Here is an 18,813-nt window from a genome sequence, read left to right on the forward strand (position 1 = left end):
CTTGACGTCACAGAGTCGCGGCCGCGTTGCTCCTGGCGCGTTCTTGGAGGAGCGGTGCAGGCGCCGAGGCTGCGGCTGGGAGTCGTCCGGCCGGTCCCTACCGGGTTGCGTGACGGGTCTGAAAAGGGGGTCTGCACGTTGCTAAGTAGTGTTTCCTGCAGTGGGCTGTCAGGAGTCCTCTGATGGAGAGCTGACCTAGTCTGTGCTGCCAGACAGAAAGGAACCTTGATCAGCAATGCGCGCTCGAGGCGCAGCAGGTAGTGGCCCGGGGGAATGAGAACCAGGAGGCCCCAGCGCCGACACAACGGTTTCCCAAAGTGGGCAACGGGATCGCGGGGGCATTCACATGGTGTGCATGGACGGTGTATCATGTCATTTCATCGAATACAAATGGTCATTTGCTTTCAGAAGTTATTTTACTTACTGCTGAAAAAGAAAAAACAGTGTTACTATGACACCTCGATCGTAAGATGCTGCTGTATTTCAAAATGTGGGGGGAAAACGGTCAGATTTGATGAAATATGGTAAATTGTAGTCAATCACATACTGAGGAAGCCCTTGCAGTTCTTCTGTCTTCATTACAGCAAGGAGAAAGCCTCATTTCGTGCTAGTGTATCTTTAGCTCCACTTTTTCTTCTTTCCCTTTTTTGACAAAGAGAGATAAGAAATTAGGCTGAAAATTTTTGGTGGATAATAATATAGGTAGAACTTAAATTACTTTGTCTTCCTGATTTGTGACAGTTTATCTTTGATACTTATGGCAAGTGATACTGGTTTTCTGATTTACAGTAATAAAAAGTTTTCTTTGGGGGGACTTACCTGGTGGTCCAGTGGTTAAGACTTCGCCTTGCAGTGCAGTGGGTGCGGGTTCGATCCCTGGTCGGGGAGCTAAGATTCCCACATGCCTCAGGCAAAAAAAAAAAGCAAAACATAAAACAGAAGCAGTATTGTAACAAATTCAATAAAGACTATAAAAATGGTCCACATCAAAAAAATCTTAAAAAAAAAAGAATATAATTTAAAAAGTTTTCTTTTGTAATAAAATTTTCCATTTTAAGACTATATTAACTAGATAGTAGTATGGGAAGGTGGCATCCAAATGACTGACATTAGGGAAACGCTGTTCCACACTGTCTTGAATTGTTCTTCGGTGTTTATTCCCCAAAACTTGAAGACAAGGGCTGTGTCATGTGGCATAGCCAGGAATACTGGGGTGACAAAGGCCAGCAATCTGACCACAGGGATCTGACCATGAAAGCTCCATAGAGGACACAAGTGTCTGAATCTGGGCTGAAATTCAAACTGAGGACTTTGCCACCTGCTCACAGGTGTGATAGACCTAGAGCGATTTCTAAATTTCTAAGAGGGAAAGGCAAAGTAGGAGGTGTTTTTTTCTTTTTTGTTTTTTATGTAGGAAGTATAAGTGCTTGTACGAACAAAATTGGTTTGATATGTGGGATAAGGATCTGGAGACGGAAAGTGAAGGAACCAAGGAACAAACTTCAGTATTTTATTTTCCTTTCTCTTTTTATTGTGGTAAAATATATAAAAGAAAAAAATTTGTCATTTTAAAGGACAATTTAGTGGCATTAATCACAGTCACAATGTTGTGCAACCATAACCACTATCTATTTTACCACTCCAAAGAGAAACTCTGTAACCATTAAGTGATAACATCCCATTCCCCTCCCCTCTTCTTTCTTAGTAACCTCTGTTATACTTTCTGTCTGTATAAATTTGATGACTCCACCTACCTCATGTAAGTGAAATCATACAGTACTTACCTGTCCTTTTATGTCTTGCTTATTTCACTTAGCATGTTTTCAAGGTTCATCTATGCTGTAGCATGGGTCAGAATTTCCTTCCTTTTCATGGCTGAATAATATTCCGTTATAGCGCTATACTGCACCTTGTCTATCCATTCATCTGTTGATGGACGCGTGGGTCGTTTCCCCCTTTTGGCTTTTGTGAATAGTGCTACTGTTACTGAACCAAACTTGGGTCCGCTCACCTGACTGGCAGCAAAACTGGGTTGACACTGGGTTGTGAAAGAAAATACAGCATTTATTGCAAGGGCAAGCAAGGAGAAAAGGCAGCTCATGCACAAAAGACCAGAACTCAGTGGCTTTCAGGAAAGGGTTTTTAAAGGCAACGGTAGGGGAGAGGGTTGCAGGGTGCCTGGTCAGCTCGTGGACCTTCCTCTGATTGGTTTGTGGTGGAGTAACTAGGTGGTATTTCGGGAGTCAGCAACATCAACCTGGTTCCAACTGGTCTGAAGTCTATGTGCTTGTGGTCAGCATGCAGTTAACTTCTTTCACCTAGTGGGGGTTTTCGTATCTGCAAAACAAGGAGATTGTTCAGAGTATTATCTGTGGCCCTTGAGGAGGAACTAAAGGTCCTTGCCTTTGTTTTATGCCTAAACTATTATTATTTGGTCTTGTTCGACTGTTTTCCTTTGTTTCTGCATTTTCTCACTTCTCTGATTAAATTTGCTCTTTGGAACATGGGGCAGGCCTAGGAGGCTAAGCTTTTCTACAAACAAGAGGCAGGGGAGGGACTTCCCTGGTGGCACAGTGGTTAAGTCTCCACACTCCCAATGCAGGGGGCCTGGGTTTGATCCCTGATCAGGGAAATAGATCCCACATGCATGCTGCAACTAAGAGTTCGCATGCCACAACTAAGGAGCTCATGTGCCGCAACTAAAGGAGCCTGCCTGCCACAACTGAGACCCGGTGCAACCAAATAAATAAAATTAAATATGAAAAAAAAAAAGAGGCAGGGGACACTGGGGTCTGTCCCTGGGAAGGTCCCACAGGGTCCTTCGTGGTTTCACTGCAGTAATCATTGGCTTACAAGTATCCGTCGAGTACTTGTTTACAATTCTTTTGTGTATTTCCTAGGAGTGTAAGTGGTTGGTCATATGGTAATTCTATGTCTAGCTTTCTGAGGAAGTGCTAAACTGTTTCCCATAGTGGCTGCACCATTTTACATTCCCACCAGCAATGCATGACATTTCCAATTTCTCCACATCCTCTTCTTATTTTCTTTTAAAAGTTGTATTATAGCCATCTTAGTATGTGTGAGGCGATCTCATTGTTGTCTTGTTTTGCATTTCCTTAATGACTAATGATGTCAAGCATTTTTTTATGTGCTTATTTGCCATTTGTATATCTTCTTTGGAGAAAAATTTATTTGAGTCATTTGCTCTTTTTTGTTTTTAATTTTTTTTATTCATTCATTCATTTATTTTTTGGCTACATTGGGTCTTCCTTGCTGCGCGTGGGCTTTCTCTGGTTGTGGCGAGCGGGGGCTACTCTTCGTTGCGGTGCGTGGGCTTCTCATTGTGGTGGCTTCTCTTGTTGTGGAGCATGGGCTCTAGGAGCGTGGGCTTCAGTAGCTGTGGCATGCAGGCTCAGTAGTTGTGGCTCACGGGCTTCATTGCTCCGCGGCATGTGGGATCTTCCCAGACCAGGGATCAAACCCATGTCCCTTGCATTGGCAGATGGATTCTTAACCACTGTGCCACCAGGGAAGTCCCCTGCCCTTTTTTGAATTGGGTTTTTTGTCTCGTTGAGTTGGAGGAGTTCTTTATATATTAATCCCTTATCAGATATGTGAGTTGCAGATATTGTCTCCCATTCTGTAGGTTGTCTTTTACTTTCTTTATAATGTTCTTCATTAAAATATTTATTTATTTATTTATTTATTTATTTATTTATTTATTTGGCTGTGCCGGGTCTTAGTTGTGGCACGTGAGATGTTCATTGCGGAATGTGGATCTTTTAGCTGTGGCATGTGGGATCTAGTTCCCTGACCAGGGATCAAACCCGGGCCCCCTGCATTGGGAGCGCAGAGTCTTAACCATTGGACCACCAGTGAAGTCCCCTTTATAATGTTCTTTAATGAATAAAAGTTTTAAATTTTGAAGTCCATTTTATCCATATTTGTTGTTGTTGTTGCTTAGTGTGTTATGTGTCATAGCCAAAAATCCATTGCTAAATCCAAGATCATGAAGATTTCCCCTTATGTTTTTTCTAAGAGTTTTATGGTTTTAGCTTTTATATTTAGGTTGTTTATCCATTTTGAGTTAATTTTTGTATATGATATGTGGTATGAGTCCAGCTTCATCTTTTTCCATGTGGAACTCCAGTGATCCCCATACTGTCTGTTGAGGAGATGATTCTTGCCCCATGGAATGGACTGGGCACTCTTTTGAAAATCAATGGACCATATATGTTGGGTTTATTTCTGTATCCTCAATTCTATTCCATTGGTCTGTATGCTCTCTTTATGCCAGTACCACACTGTTTTGATTACTGTAACTTTGTAGTAAGTTTTGAAATCCAGAAATGTGATTTCTCCAGCTTTGTTCTTCTTTTTCAAGATTATTTTGGCTATTTGGAGCCCCTTACAAGTCCATATAAATTTGAGGATTGGCTTTTCCACTGCTGCAAAAAAGACTGTTAGAATTTGGTGGGGATTGTGTTGAATCTGTAGATCTCTTTGGGTAGTATTGACATTGAAACCAAGGGTAATCATCAGTTAGATCCATTAAACTTGTAACCTGCCTTCACTGATCAAGCTCGCTTTAATTGTTCCTATAAAAAAAATTCTGGGAATTCCTTGGTGGTCCAGTGGGTAAGACTCTGTGCTCCCAATGCAGGGGGCCTGGGTTCAATCCCTAGTCGGGGAACTAGATCTGCATGCATGCCACAACTAAAGATCCCACATGTCTCAAGGAAGATCCCACCTGCCACAACTAAGACCCGGTGCAGCCTAAATCAAATCAATCAATCAATGTCCTCCAAGTGTCATGCAGCCTAAACAATAAAATGTTTGCCCAAGTTGTTTTTCAGGAACTTGGAGTCAGCTATGTCCAGTTTGAGCTCATTAAGACTGGTTAAGACTACCAAGCAAGTGTCCACTTGAAGACCTTTTGACATCAGAGGGCCAAAAATTCCACCCTCAGAACATGCTAACACCGCCTTTTTCTGAATGTGTCCCATGATGAAGCCTGTAGCTTAGTTGCACCTGTGCAGAATGATGATTATCTCACCTTCTTATTTCCAATCACCTTTCCCCACACTCCCCATGCTTCAGCTTTATACCGTAAATATCCCAAGCCCTATGTCTTTGGAACGGTAGACTTGAGATTTGTTCTCCCATCTCTTCACTTGGCTGCCCTGTGAATAAACACTTTCTCTGCTGCAAACCTCCGAGTCTCTGAGTTTGGCTTGCTGCTTGTCCAGCAAACAAACCTGGTTTGGTTCGGTAACAACATCTTAACAACAGTAAGTCTTCCCGTCCAAGCACATGGGATGTCTTTCCATTTATTTGTCTTCTTTAATTTCTTTCAGCAATGTTTTTAGTTTTCAGTGTACAAGTCTTTTACCTTGGTTAAATTTTTCTTAGATTTTTGGGGGGATGCATTGGTAAGTAGAATTGCTCTCTTCATTTCTTTTTTCTGATTGTTCATTACTGGTGTATTGATTTTTGTGTATTGATATTGTGTCCTACAACTTCACTGAATTCATTTATTAGCTCTAGTAGCTTTCTTTTGGATTCTTTGGGATTGTTTCCATATCTAGGATTGTGTCATCTGTAAATAGAGATAGTGTTTCTTCCTTTCCAGTTTGGATGCCTTCTGTTTCTTTTTCTTGTCTAATGGACCTGGCTTGAACATCCAGTACAATCTTGAATTGCAAGGGTGAAAATAGACATCCTTGTCTTATTCCTGATCTTAGGGGGAAAGCATTCAGTCTTTCATCATTAAGTACGATGTTTGCTGTGGGATTTTCACAGATGTCCTTTATCATAAGGAAGTTACTTTCTTTAACTAGTTTTCTGAGTGTTTTTTGTGATGAAACAGTGTTGGATTTTAAGTGCCTTTTCTGCATCAATTGAGAAAATCATGTTTATTTCCCCCCTTCATTCTATTAATGTGATACATTACATTGATTGATTTTCTTATGTTGACTCACCCCTGCATTCATGGGATAAATCCCATTTGGTCATGATGTATAATCCTCATAACATACTGTTGGGGGAACTCCCTGGTGGTGCAGTGGTTGAGAATCCGCCTGCCAATGCAGGGGACACGGGTTCGAGCCCTGGTCCGGGAAGATCCCACATTCCGCAGAGCAACTAAGCCCATGCGCCACAACTACTGAGCCTGCGCTCTAGAGCCCGCGAGCCACAACTACTGAAGCCCGCGTGCCAAGAGCCCATGCTCCGCAACAAGAGAAACCACTGCAGTGAGAAGCCCGTGCACCTCAACGAAGAGTAGCTCCCCCCCGCCCCCGCCCTGCCGCTCGCCACAACTAGAGAAAAGCCTGCGCTCAGCAATGAAGGCCCAGCGCAGCAAAAAGAAAAAAAAAAAAAATACTGTTGGATTTGGTTTGCTAGTATTTAGTTGAGGATTTTTGCGTCTATATTCATAAGGGATTTTGGTTGAATTTTCTTTTCTTGTGATATCTTTGGCTTCAGTAGTGTAATGCTGGCCTCATAGAATGAGTTAGGAAGTGTTGTCTTCCATTTGTTGGAAGAGTTTAAGTGGGATTGCTATTCATTCTCCTTAAATATTTGGTAGAATTCACCAGGAGAGTCCATTCTTGGACTTTTCCTTATTGTGTCACTTTAGGTAATTTGTGTGTTTCTAGGAATTTGTCTATTTCATTTAAATTATTTTATTTCTTGGTGTGCAGCTGTTCATAGTATTCTCTTATTCTTTTTATTTCTGTTAGGTCAGTAGTAATGCCTCTAATTTCTGATCTTTTAGTGATTTATATCTTCTTCCTTTTTTTTTGGTCAGTCTAGCTAAAGCCTTGTTAATTTTATTAATCTTTTCAAATAATCAACTTATACCTTCCATGGACTCTATTGCTTTCTATTCTCTGTTTTATTAACCTCTACTTTTTAAAATATAATTTTTAATATAGCCTCATTTGCCATTTTTTCTTTCTTTCTTTTTCCTTTTTTTCTTTTCTTTTTCTTTTTTTGGCAGTGCTGTGCAGCTTGCAGGATCCCTGAGCAGGGATTGAACCCACACCCTCAGCAATGAAAGCGCAGAGTCCTAACCACTGGACTGCCAGGGAATTCCCTATTTACCTCTACTTTAATGTTTATTATTTCCTTCCTTCCGCTAGCTTTTGGTTTAGTTTGCTCTCTTTTTTTTCCTTATTCTTTCTTTCTTTTTTAGTTCATCAAAGTGTAAAGTTAGGTTATTGATTTCTTTCTTCTTTTTTAATGCAGGCTTTTACAACTATAAATTTTCCTCTGAGCACTGCCTTCAATGCATCCTGTGGCTTTTGTTCAGTATGCTTTTTCATCAAAATATACATTCTGCATTCATTCAACAAATATTTCTACCAGTTTGGTTCTAGGTGCTGGGGAAACAGAAGTGAACACAACAGACAGGCAGGATCTGTATTGTCATAGTGCTGACCTTTTAGGGTAAACCAACAAGACAGAAATTGATGATTTGAAATCCATAAAACAAGGTACTGTGATAGAGAATTGCGGTAGCACTGCTTTTGTTTTTAAAATATATTTTATTAACTAGGTAACACATCCACTTGGTTCAGAAATCAAAAAGATATTAAAAGGTCTAGTTTGCAAAGTCTCCCTTGCACCACCCCTGTTACCATCCACCTCATTATCTGCTGGCCTGGCAGACCCCTTCCCTGCCAGGGGTAACTATTTGTTGGATCATGGAGCAATCAGGTATCCCAGGATGAGAGCAGAGATGGAGGGAATTCAGGGGCTTGGAGAGTGGCCATTTACCAACTAGGACAGAAGTATTTCTGTAGTTTACACAGCACAGCCATACTGGTGTATATTTGCTGAATATTCATGTTACCTATAAGTAACCACTTACATTATCGTCTTATATATTCTTCCAGCATTTTTCATGCAAATACAAACACCAAAGATAGCATACTATGTCCTCTCTTCGGCACCTTGCTTTTTTAACTTAGCAAAATATCCTGGAAATGTTTATAAATATATCAGTTCATAAAGAGTATCTTCACTTTCTCCAGTGGCGTAATTGCATGGAGTGGTTTCGGTGGCGACAGCTCATCTTTGTTCCATATGGTATTGACTGAGGCAGCTCCTCTGGGACTGAAGGATCCAGAAGAGCTTCATTCTGTTAACTGGTGGCTCAGGCTGGATCTCATATCAGCTGGGTTCCAAGAGAGTGAAAATGGAAGCCACAAGGCCTCTTAAGGCCCAGGCATCAGAGCCATACAGCTTTCCTTCCACTGCATTGAATTGGTCAGTGCAAGTCACAGGGTCAAAACCAGATTCCAGTCCTCAGTGGGAAGAGCAGCACGTGGACATGGGGATAGGAGGGATTGCTGGAGAAGGTCTTCGCAGACATTCTACCACACCAAGGTCCAATCAAGGTTCACATGTCTTAATTAGTATCATCCATCTTTAGTTTCTTAAATTAGTATTTACATTTCTCCCACTTCCCCCCACCCCTTTTTTGGCTTTAGTTTTTGAAAGGTTGGAGTCAATTGTTCCATATTCTGGATTTACCTTATTATTTCCTCATGGTGTCTTCTAACTTCTGAATTTCCTGTAAACTGCAAGATGGACAAAGGCCTAATTGAAATTAAACATAACTTACAAAAATATTTTGTATTCATTGATTACGTTTTACAATGATTATCTTTTGCCTGAACAGGATCATTTAAAAATCTAAGACAGGACTTCCCTGATGGTGCAGTGGTTAAGAATCTGCCTGCCAATGCAGGGGACACGGGTTTGAGCCCTGGTCCAGGAAGATTCCACATGCCGTGGAGCAGCTAAGCCCATGCGCCACAACTACTGAGCCTGTGCTCTAGAGCCCACGAGCCACAACTACTGAAGCGCATGTGCCACAACTACTGAAGCCCGTGTGCCTAGAGCCCGTGCTCCGCAACGAGAAGCTACCGCAGTGAGAAGCCTGTGCACCACAACAAAGAGTAGCCCCTGCTCGTCGCAACTAAAGAAAGCCTGCGCGCAGTAATGAAGACACAACGCAGCCCAAAATAAACAAACAAATAAATAAATTTATTAAAAAACAAAAATCTAAGATCAAGTCATTCCTTACTCAAAACTCCCCTAAGAGGTTCTCATTTATTTGCCAAGGTCCTTAAATGGTCTAAAAACCCTACCTAGTCTTCCCACGTCCATCTATGGCCTTGTTTCCTCCTACTTTCCCCCTCACTCTCTCTCCTCCTGCCACACTGGCCTCCTTGACTTTCCTCAATTCACCAGACACACAACAGCCTTGGGGCTTTCACTGTTTCCTCAGGTATCCATGTAACCTGCCCCTTAAGGGCCTCTCTCACAGAGCATCTTCTCAGGGAACCTTCCTTGGCCACTCTTCTGTATCCCATCCCACATCTGACCAGACACTCGCTATGTTAGTTTCCTGTGGCTACCATAACAAATTACCACAAACATACTGGATTAGAAACAACAGAAACTCATTCTATCACAATTAGAGAGTGCAGAAGTCCAAAATCAAGTTGTCAGCTGGGCTGTGCTCCCTCCAGAGGGTCTAGGAGAGATTTCATTGCTTGTCTCTTCCAGTTTCTGGTGGCTCCAGGCATTCCTTGGTTTGTGGCTGCCTCACTCCAATGCCTGCCTCTGTGATCACACGGCCACCTCCTTTTCTCTGTGTCTCTCTTTTTTAAGTGTACAGTTGAATGGCATTAAGTACATTTACAGTGTTGTGAAACAGATCTCCAGAACTTTTTCATCTTACAAATCGGAAACTCTGTACCCATTAGGCAACTTCCCATTCCCCCCTTCCCCCCAGCCCCCTTGTAACCACCATTGTACTTTCCGTTTCTCTAAATTTGACTACTTACTTCACTAAGCATAATGTCCTCAAGGGTCATCCATGTTGTAGCATATTGCAGAATTTCCTTTTTAAGCCTGAATAATACTCCAGAGTATATATGTGTCACATTTTGTTTATCCCTTACCTATTCACCCATTGATGGACATTGGGTTGCTTCTACCTCTTGGGTATTGTGAATAGTGCTGTGAATATGGATGTGCAAATATCTTTTCATGATCCTGCTTTCAATTCTTTTAGAGATCTACCCAGAAGTGGGATTGCTGGGACACACGGTAATTCTATGTTTAATTTTTTGAGGAAACTCAATACAATTCTCCATAGTAGTTGCACCATTTTACATTTCCAACAACAGTTCACAAAGGTTCCAGTTTCTCCACATCCTCATCAACACTTGCTATTTTCTGTTTTTCTTTTTTTTTTAATAGTAGCCATCCTAATGGGTGTGAGGTATCTTCTGTGTCTCTCATAAAGACACTTGTCATTGGATTTAGGGCCTGCATAGATAATCCAGGATTATCTCATCAAGATCCTTAATTACATTTGCAAGATCCTTTCTCCAATTAAGGTGACATTCACAAGTTCCTGGGACTCATACATTGACATGTCTTTTTCCAGGCCACCATTCAACTCATTATACTCCCTTTATTTTCCTCCTTGATACTTATCTCCATCTGACATGCTATATATTTACTCATTTATCTTGTTTATTGACAGACAATAACCAAAATAAATCCTTGAGGACAAGGATTTTTGTGTTTTGTTAACCAGTGTGTTCCCAGGGTTTAGAACAGTGTCTGGCACAAATGGCTACTCAGCAGATATTGGCTGAATGAATGAATGAAGGGATAGCTAGCCTAGGTAAATGTTGACAGAAATTCCCGCCTCCCACCTTTGAGGGGAAAAGGTTTGGGACCTCGGTAATTAGATTACTTAAGGCAGGTTTCTTCCTGTGGGGAGTGCAAGCTTCTTACAATTACCCATCAATTAGGACAAATTTCAGGGTTCTCCTAAAAAAAAATTAGAACTACAGATACTATTTCTTGCTAAAAGTGAATTAGGATTCCTTGGATAAATGGCTGATTTTGTGTCTACGGCAGGAAATGTACAAAATGGAATGTAAGGAAGCCCCTGAAGGCTACTGGAATTGTGTCAAAAAAAAGCATAGCAAACGTGTTTTATGAGAGAATTTGAGCTTTAAAAAAGGGTAATGGGTTTAATGGATTAAAACATTTTGTCTTACTGTAACTCCTCCTTGGCTCTAGATTTAACTGTTTGAAGGATGTACCAAGGACAGAGAAACCTGTTAAATGACACATGAAGAAACAATCAACCAAATCCAGAATGTGGAAAATTCTATCGGTCAAATGATCCAGTTGCTTCAATAAGTAAATGGCATCATCATCACCATCAACAACAAAAAGGGAAGGGGAATTGTTAATACAGTAGTCCCCGTTATCCATGGATTTGGCTTCCTGTGGTCAACTGCAGTCTGAAAATACTAAATGGAAAATTCCAGAAATAATTCATAAATTTCAATTGCTTGCTGTTCTGAGTAGCGTGATGAAATCTTGCTCTGTCCTGCCTGAAATTAATCATCTCTTTGTCCAGTGTATCCTGCCCATTTAGTAGCCCTCTTAGTTATCAGATTGGCTAGCCCAGTATCACAGTGCTTGTGTTTAAGTAACCCTTATTTTAATTAATAATGGCCCCAAAGTGCAAGAGTAGTGATGCTGGCAATTCAGATATGCCAAAGAGAAGCCGTAAATTTCTTTAAGTTGAAAAGGTGAAAGTTCTTGACTTAATAAGAAAAAAATCGTATGCTGAAATTGCTAAGATCTATGTTAAGAATGAAACTTCTGTGGAATTTTAAAGAAGGAAAAAAATTCATGCTGGTTTTCCTGTTGAATCTCAAACTGCAAAAGTTATAACCACAGTGCATGATGAGAACTTAGTTAAGATGGAAAAGGCATTAAATTTGTACAACAGAATATTTTGAGGGCCCATATTCACATAACTCTTATTAAAGTATAATTGTTCTATTTTGTTATTGTTAATCTCTCACTGTGCCTAATTTATAAATTAAACTTTATCTGAGGTATGTATAGAAAAAGAACATGGTATATATAGTTTGGTACTATCTGACATTTCAAGCATCCACTGGGGGTCTTGGAATGTATCCCCCTTGGATAAGGGGGGACTACTGTGTATCAAAAGAGGTTTAAGAGATATATCAATGAATGCAGTAAGCAGACCTTGTTTAGACATGATTAAATAATCCAAAGTTTTTTGAGACGGGGAGGGGGGAGGCATTGAATATATACTAAGTATTAGAATTATTAAAGAATGATTTTTAGTCAGATTTCATACTGAAACCCAAATTTCCAGCTTCTTAGAAAGTTCTTATTTTCCATCCTCACCGCAGAACTGCTGCTGCTCAGGGAGGTCTGCCTTGTAAAACTTTAATTCCACAAGGATGTTTGCTTTGGTTCAATCCCACTTCTTACGGATAAATTGGAGCGTATCCAACACTAAGCACGCTATTACAGGGTTTCTTTGGGTTTAGCAAGGAAGGCAGGCAGCAGAGCAAGCACTGGGCCCCCACTTGCACTTGTCACGGGCCCATCGGAGCCACGAGGCCAGGTTTCGTTCTGCTCCACATTTCTCTCCACTCTGAGCCCCAGACCACTGCGGGCCAGTGGAGCAGACCCACAGTCCAAGGGACCGCATGTCCCAGATCTTCTCCACCTAGGGGACCATGAGCAGTCGGACAAGTTGAGAGAGCAATACGGGCCGGAGAACACAGGAGGAGACGCCGCCAAGCCCCGCCCCGCCCTTCGGGAGCAGTCTAGCGACAACTGGACCGTCTCGCATCGTCCCTCCTCCCACACATCTCTCACCTGGAGCCCAATCTCCACCTCCTCTCCCAGGTCAGCACCCCCGGGTGACTATCTGTGGATACTTCAGTGTGTACCCCTAGCAGGGGAGTGTCAGAAAATAACCACCGCAACACTGACATGGCATGCAAAAAAACCCCGACAAACTCCTAAAATCAGGAACACCTAAAAGCCTGTTGGAGCCCCACTGGCTCGGAATGTCGTTTCCTGTCGGCTGGACTGCAGCCCCATCCAGGCAAAGGCCTCCTCTCCCGGGTCAGGGCCTCCAAAAGCCGGGCGGGCCGCTCCTCCAGGCGGCACCGGACGCGCCTAAGACTCCTGCACCCCAGAAGGGCTCTCACACCGACACCCGCCCGGCCGGGGTCTCGGGAAGTTCCCGTCGGCCCCTGGGCTCCGACTTTCCCGCCTTGCGCGGATCCCGAGTCCGGACGCCCCGGGGGACCCAATCTTCCAGATCTGGGGCCCGCCCTCCAACCGTCCAGATCTGGGACCCAAGCCCCGGCGCAGGCCAGCAGAACTCTAAGCAGGATCTGCAAAGAAGGCGTCAGTTGACGCTTACTCTCCACTCCGCCGTGGCGCGTTTACTGGGAGCGGGGCGTAGGCGCGCGCATGCGCACTGGGTGTAAACCGCTCGTTGGCAGGTGACCAAACCAACCGCGCAGCCAGAGAGCGGGAGGGACCACCCGAGCGTCGTGCGCCTGCGCACTCTCCCCTCGGCTGTGCATCCTGGCCTGGAAGACGCGCGCGGGGCGGGGCAGAGCGGACGCAGGGAGGGAGGCACCGCGCACGCGTATTCTGCGCAGGGTCTTGCTGCGTCGTTTGAGAGCTGGGCGCAGGTGCGCGCATGCGCACTGGGCGGAGGGCGCGCGTTGGCAGGTGTCTGGGCTGGGCGTCGGCGGGCAATGGGGTTGCTGGCGCTGTTGCTCATCGCGCTGTGCGCGGCGGGCGTCCGAGGGCTCTATTTCCACATCGGCGAGACCGAAAAGCGCTGCTTCATCGAGGAAATCCCCGACGAGACCATGGTCATCGGTCAGGCGGGGCGAGGGTGGACAGGGCCCTGCGTGTCCTCCCGACGCTGTCGGGCTCCCCGCTCCTAGCGGCGCGCTGTGGATGCCGGACCGTGGCCGGGGGAGCAGTGCCCCCTGCCCGGCGTCCTGGGAACCGCGGCGCCCCGCGGAGTGTGGGAGCCAGACGGACTAGGTAGGTTGTGACGGCTCTGTCTGCTCCGCAGGGAACTACCGCACCCAAATGTGGGATAAGCAGAAGGAGATCTTCCTACCCTCGACCCCCGGCCTGGGCATGCATGTGGAGGTGAAGGACCCTGAAGGCAAGGTAAGGCCACCTTCACTAGAGCTCTTGGGGTGGACAGAGCTCAGAAGACATGAGCTTGCACTTGGAGAGGTCAGAGTAGAGGCGGGGGCTTTCACTGACTGCTGTGCTGCAGGTGGTGCTGTCCCGGCAGTACGGCTCAGAGGGCCGCTTCACCTTCACTTCCCACACTCCTGGTGACCATCAGATCTGCCTGCACTCCAACTCTACCAGAATGGCTCTCTTTGCTGGCGGCAGACTGGTAAGAGAATTTTCTCTTTGGCCATAGCTCAGAATCTCTCACTTGGTTACAAAATTTTGATTTATTACCCTTATCATTTGTAACACTTTGTGGCACAATCACAAGCAAGAAATAGACGTTGCCCTTCTGTCCCACAGCCAGGGACAAGAGTGGGTTCCATAGCCTGGAACAGACCATCGGAGGTCCCACCACTTAGATACCATAATCTCAGAGCGTCTCTGACCTTACGACTTTGGGGTCCAACCCTGTTTCCTTCTAGCGTGTGCACCTAGACATCCAGGTCGGGGAGCATGCCAACAACTACCCCGAGATTGCTGCTAAGGATAAACTGACGGAGCTGCAGCTCCGAGCCCGCCAGTTGCTGGATCAGGTGGAACAGATCCAGAAGGAGCAGGATTACCAAAGGGTAAGGGCATGTCATTGTACTTGGACATGGCAGTTGACCTTTATACCCACTACACTTACTGGAAGTTTCTGCCTGGGGCCTTCCCTGCTTGGGAGATCAGCTGTTCAAAGACTGGAACAGAGAGGGCTATCAGCCGTTTTTCAGCTCCGTAGAATAAAGGGTAGAGAGGACAGTTCACACTCTAGCAATAGTCATTGCCTACCTCTTTACATTGGGATCTTGCTGAAATGGTAAGAGCATGATTTCTGTCCTAGCAGAGATGCTTGTGGAGGGGCAGCGTGTCACTTCCTTGGGGCACTTCCAGGGGAATCAGAGGCAGTATTTCAAAAGGCATTTGGTCCCACAGTTGAGTCGTCGCACAGGAGGGAGGGGCCTCGCAAATGCTGGGACTGTCTCTCCTGCACATTTAATCCTGCGTCCATTGTCCTACGCAGTATCGTGAAGAGCGCTTCCGTCTGATCAGTGAGAGCACCAACCAGAGAGTCCTGTGGTGGTCCATCGCTCAGACCGTCATCCTCATCCTCACTGGCATCTGGCAGATGCGTCACCTCAAGAGCTTCTTTGAGGCCAAGAAGCTGGTGTAGTGCCCTCTCCACATGACCCTTTCCTGTCACCTCAGTTGTTTGGTACTTTCCCCACCCAATACCTTATCCATATGGATTTTGAGGGAAGAAACAGTGAAAAATAGAATATAAGCCACATTGGTTCCATGGCAACAAAGCATTCAGATCAGCCACTTGTTAACACTGGTTCTCAAGGACACAGGACATTGGTCCAAGCTTTCAAAGATCTGTCTTGGGGTTTGTGGGGAGTCAGAACTGACCCAGGACTAAGTCTTGCTTCTTTCGCCACTAGTGATTCCTCTCCATCCTGTCACAAAATGAGCAAATGTCTCTCCTACTGCTTTAACCTCTATCTTCGTCTGCTTAGAAAGTAGGCGACCAAAATGCCCCACCGAGGAGGCCCCACCTCACTGCTCCCCTGTCAGTCCTGGGTTCACTCAGTGGCTTCGTGAATGTAAATAAGGGGCAAAGGCCCCAGAGGATTGAAATGTTTTTCTATATATTAGAACTATTTTTTGATAAAATTATATATTTTCCTTCCTAGTTGAAGTGTTACTGCCTTTGTGTGACTAGCTAAAAACACCAGTGCAGTCCCTTCTGCATTGTTTATCCATGCATTTTTGATAACTAACTACCATGGCAGCTCTCAGGATTTCAGCTCTCAGGGCCAGAAAGCAGACATCACAGCTGCTCTCAAGGCCTAATCAGAGGGCCAGGCAGAGAATTCTCTGGGACACCTGTGATTTCCATCACACAGGGCCTGAGTTCAGACTGAGGCAGTGACAGAGCTAGCATAAGGCAGGGCACTCTTACCCTTCATTTCCCTTAACCTTTATTTAAGCTGTGGTAAATGTTTTCTTCATGGGAACCAGATTTGGTTCTTTATACAGATTTTTCCAGTGAAATAAAGCGTGTTGTAGTAGCTGTGTTTGAAATGAAATAAGAGGCTGTGGGCAGAGGGGAGGCACAAAGGGAAATGGAGGAAAGGCTCTTGGTCTGGGTGCCTCTGCGGCTGACCCGGAGTGGATTTCAGCATGTGGGCTTGTGGTGCTATAGAGCCTGGCCTGACTGGAGACTCCGGGGTTGTGGGAACGGACAGGGTGGTGGCTCGGCCATTCACAGAGGTCAACCAGGTAGACCTGTCAGCAGGGAATACTGTGAGGAGATTACGTACCCGTTTCTTAGCTCCCTGGAATCATAAATTTAAACACATCTTAGTGTACTTCCCTCATGCCCTTCTGCTGTATAAAACTTAATGCCCTTAGTTGCCCATTCTTGACGTTTTATTTCATGGTTTTATTTACTTAAAATACATTATTTATCTGACATACAAAACTAAATTCTGCCCTTCTTGTTTTTCTTTTTTTTTTTTTTTTTAATTTATTTATGGCTGTGTTGGGTCTTCGTTTCTGTGCGAGGGCTTTCTCTAGTTGTGGCAAGCGGGGGCCACTCTTCATCGCGGTGCGCGGGCCTCTCACTATCGCGGCCTCTCTTGTTGCGGAGCACAGGCTCCAGACACACAGGCTCAGTCATTGTGACTCACGGGCCCAGTTGTTCCGCGGCATGTGGGATCCTCCCAGACCAGGGCTCGAACCCATGTCCCCTGCATTGGCAGGCAGATTCTCAACCACTGTGCCACCAGGGAAGCCCTTGTTTTTCTCTTTACGTTCTATACTATTCCATGTGTGTACCTATTTTTACTTATAAAAGTATATGCAATTTAGTTTTATAGGCTTTGTCATTTAGTATTTCTGTAGATATTTTAAAAATTCTAATTCTGGATGGCCATGTTAACGGTCCAGTGAGGTGAAATGCCATAAATGACTCTTCCAAAATTCTCTGGATATTTAAAATAGTTCTTAATTGTCTTCATGTTAGCATTAACACAGGGAAAATCAGGTAGCCTTGGAACTAGTCAGCGTGTGGACCTCTGGCCTGAGCCTCTTGGGGAGCATGGGATGTGTCAGGAAGGGAACATATTTCTGCTCTGTGGCTGTTACTAGGAATCTAGCCAGCAAATCAGACACTGGAGCCTGGACTGTGGGAATACAGGAAACTACACAGTGCTGGGGTGGCCTTCAACAGTCTGTCCAGCTGTGCATCTCAATTATGCTGGTACATCAGTGTGTCCTCAGTTTCTCCTCCTGTGAATTTTTTGATAGGAAGGGGGGTGGAGTGAGGACAAAGGTGGGAGTATAGCACACCTTTACACTGATGGGCACTTGGAATCTCGATTGCCAGAGGACAGGCTAACAGGTGGTGGCTATGGGGAAAAGAAGGATTTCCATACTGGTGTGTGGTATTCAGACGCATTATGGCCTAGGAAAATGTTTTTGAAAGTTCGGCTACATCCAAGGAATTCTGGTGATTTTTTTCCCCCCCAATACTACCTTGATTCCATTCTGAAAGTCTTGCTTTCTTAGGTTATATAACACCCTTATCAAACAGCCTTCTACCTCCTTACCACAAAAAGGGGGTGGGGCGTAGGAGCCATTCTACTCATCCCATCATCCGTGGCCCAGTCCCCAGCTCTCACTAGGACTGGCAGTCCCCATCTCCATCTTTTGGTCCCAGCCCCACTTTACCTGTGGTGCATGAATTGCTCTCAGTTCTCACCCTAACAACAGCCAGAGCCTAACCTCTGGCTCTCATGCTGGGCCCATGTCAGAGTAGATTCATAGTGTCATCCGAGAAACTCGTCAATATAGATTCCTGGGCAACACTCAGGTCCAGCTGATTAAGTGGGTTTATGTTTGGGGTGGTGTGGTAGGCAGAATAATAGCCTCCCAAAGATGTCCAGTTAGATGTACTAATTCCTGAAACCTGTGACTATGTTACCAAACATGGCAAAGAGGAATTAAGGTTGCTGTCATCTGCCTCTAAAATAGGGCGATTATCCTGGATTATTGGGGTGGGCCCAATGTCATAATAAAGGTTCTTTAAAAATGGAAGAGGGAGGCAAAAGAAAGTTGCAGTGATGCGAGGTGAGGACCCAACCCTCCATTAACGGCTTTGAAGATAGAGGAAGGGGGCCCCAAGCCAAGGTGGGAAAGGCAAAAAAGGGATTATTCCTCTAGAGCCTCCAGAAGGGAATGCAGCCTTGCCAACATTGTAATTTCAGCCTAGTGAGGCCTCGTCAGACTTCTGACCTACAGAACCATAAGATAATAAGTTTGTGTTAAGCCACTAAGTTTATGGTAATTTGTTGCAGCAGCAATAGGAAACTAATACAGGTGGGGACTAAGAATCCTTTTTTTTTTTTTTGGCTGTGCTGCACCACTTGTGGGACCTCAGTTCCCCCAAACAGGAATTGAACCTGGGCCACCACAGTGAAAACCCGGAATCCTAACCACTAGGCCACCAGGGAACTCCCAAGAATTCTTATTTTTAACCAAGCTGTGCAGGCAACATGGGCTGCTAGGTTTGGGAACCCCAGAGGAACCTACCTTTTTGTTTCTCATGCCACTCATTCTTCCAACCTTCATCCTTGTACAATCCAATTGCTATAGCCTGTCCTTTGGACT

At 44.6% G+C, this 18,813-nt stretch overlaps 1 protein-coding gene and 1 long non-coding RNA gene across 2 annotated transcripts; both read left to right on the top strand.

Annotated features, from left to right (window-relative positions):
* The first annotated feature begins 23 nt into the window (after nt 1-23).
* On the top strand, nt 24-9,074 carry LOC133096096 (uncharacterized). Its single transcript, XR_009701743.1, has 2 exons — nt 24-257; nt 8,690-9,074. It is a non-coding gene; the product is annotated as an uncharacterized LOC133096096 (long non-coding RNA).
* A 1,891-nt stretch (nt 9,075-10,965) lies between these two features.
* TMED4 (transmembrane p24 trafficking protein 4) lies at nt 10,966-16,553 on the top strand. Its single transcript, XM_061198228.1, has 8 exons — nt 10,966-10,972; nt 12,606-12,783; nt 13,011-13,293; nt 13,392-13,779; nt 13,982-14,082; nt 14,195-14,320; nt 14,580-14,726; nt 15,161-16,553. Exons 1-8 carry the CDS (start codon nt 10,966-10,968, stop codon nt 15,308-15,310), a joined length of 1,380 nt encoding a protein of 459 aa, XP_061054211.1. The 3' UTR covers nt 15,311-16,553.
* The last annotated feature ends 2,260 nt before the right edge of the window (nt 16,554-18,813 follow it).

This window comes from Eubalaena glacialis, chromosome 8 (genome assembly GCF_028564815.1).
Source record: "Eubalaena glacialis isolate mEubGla1 chromosome 8, mEubGla1.1.hap2.+ XY, whole genome shotgun sequence".
NCBI lineage: Eukaryota > Metazoa > Chordata > Mammalia > Artiodactyla > Balaenidae > Eubalaena > Eubalaena glacialis.

Bases quoted from the DNA above. Each gene is read 5' to 3' on its own strand.
- TMED4 (XM_061198228.1), top strand. The intron at 13,780-13,981 runs GTCAGGCGGGGC...TCTGCTCCGCAG, and splicing joins CGACGAGACCATGGTCATCG to GGAACTACCGCACCCAAATG. The intron at 14,727-15,160 runs GTAAGGGCATGT...TGTCCTACGCAG, and splicing joins AGGAGCAGGATTACCAAAGG to TATCGTGAAGAGCGCTTCCG.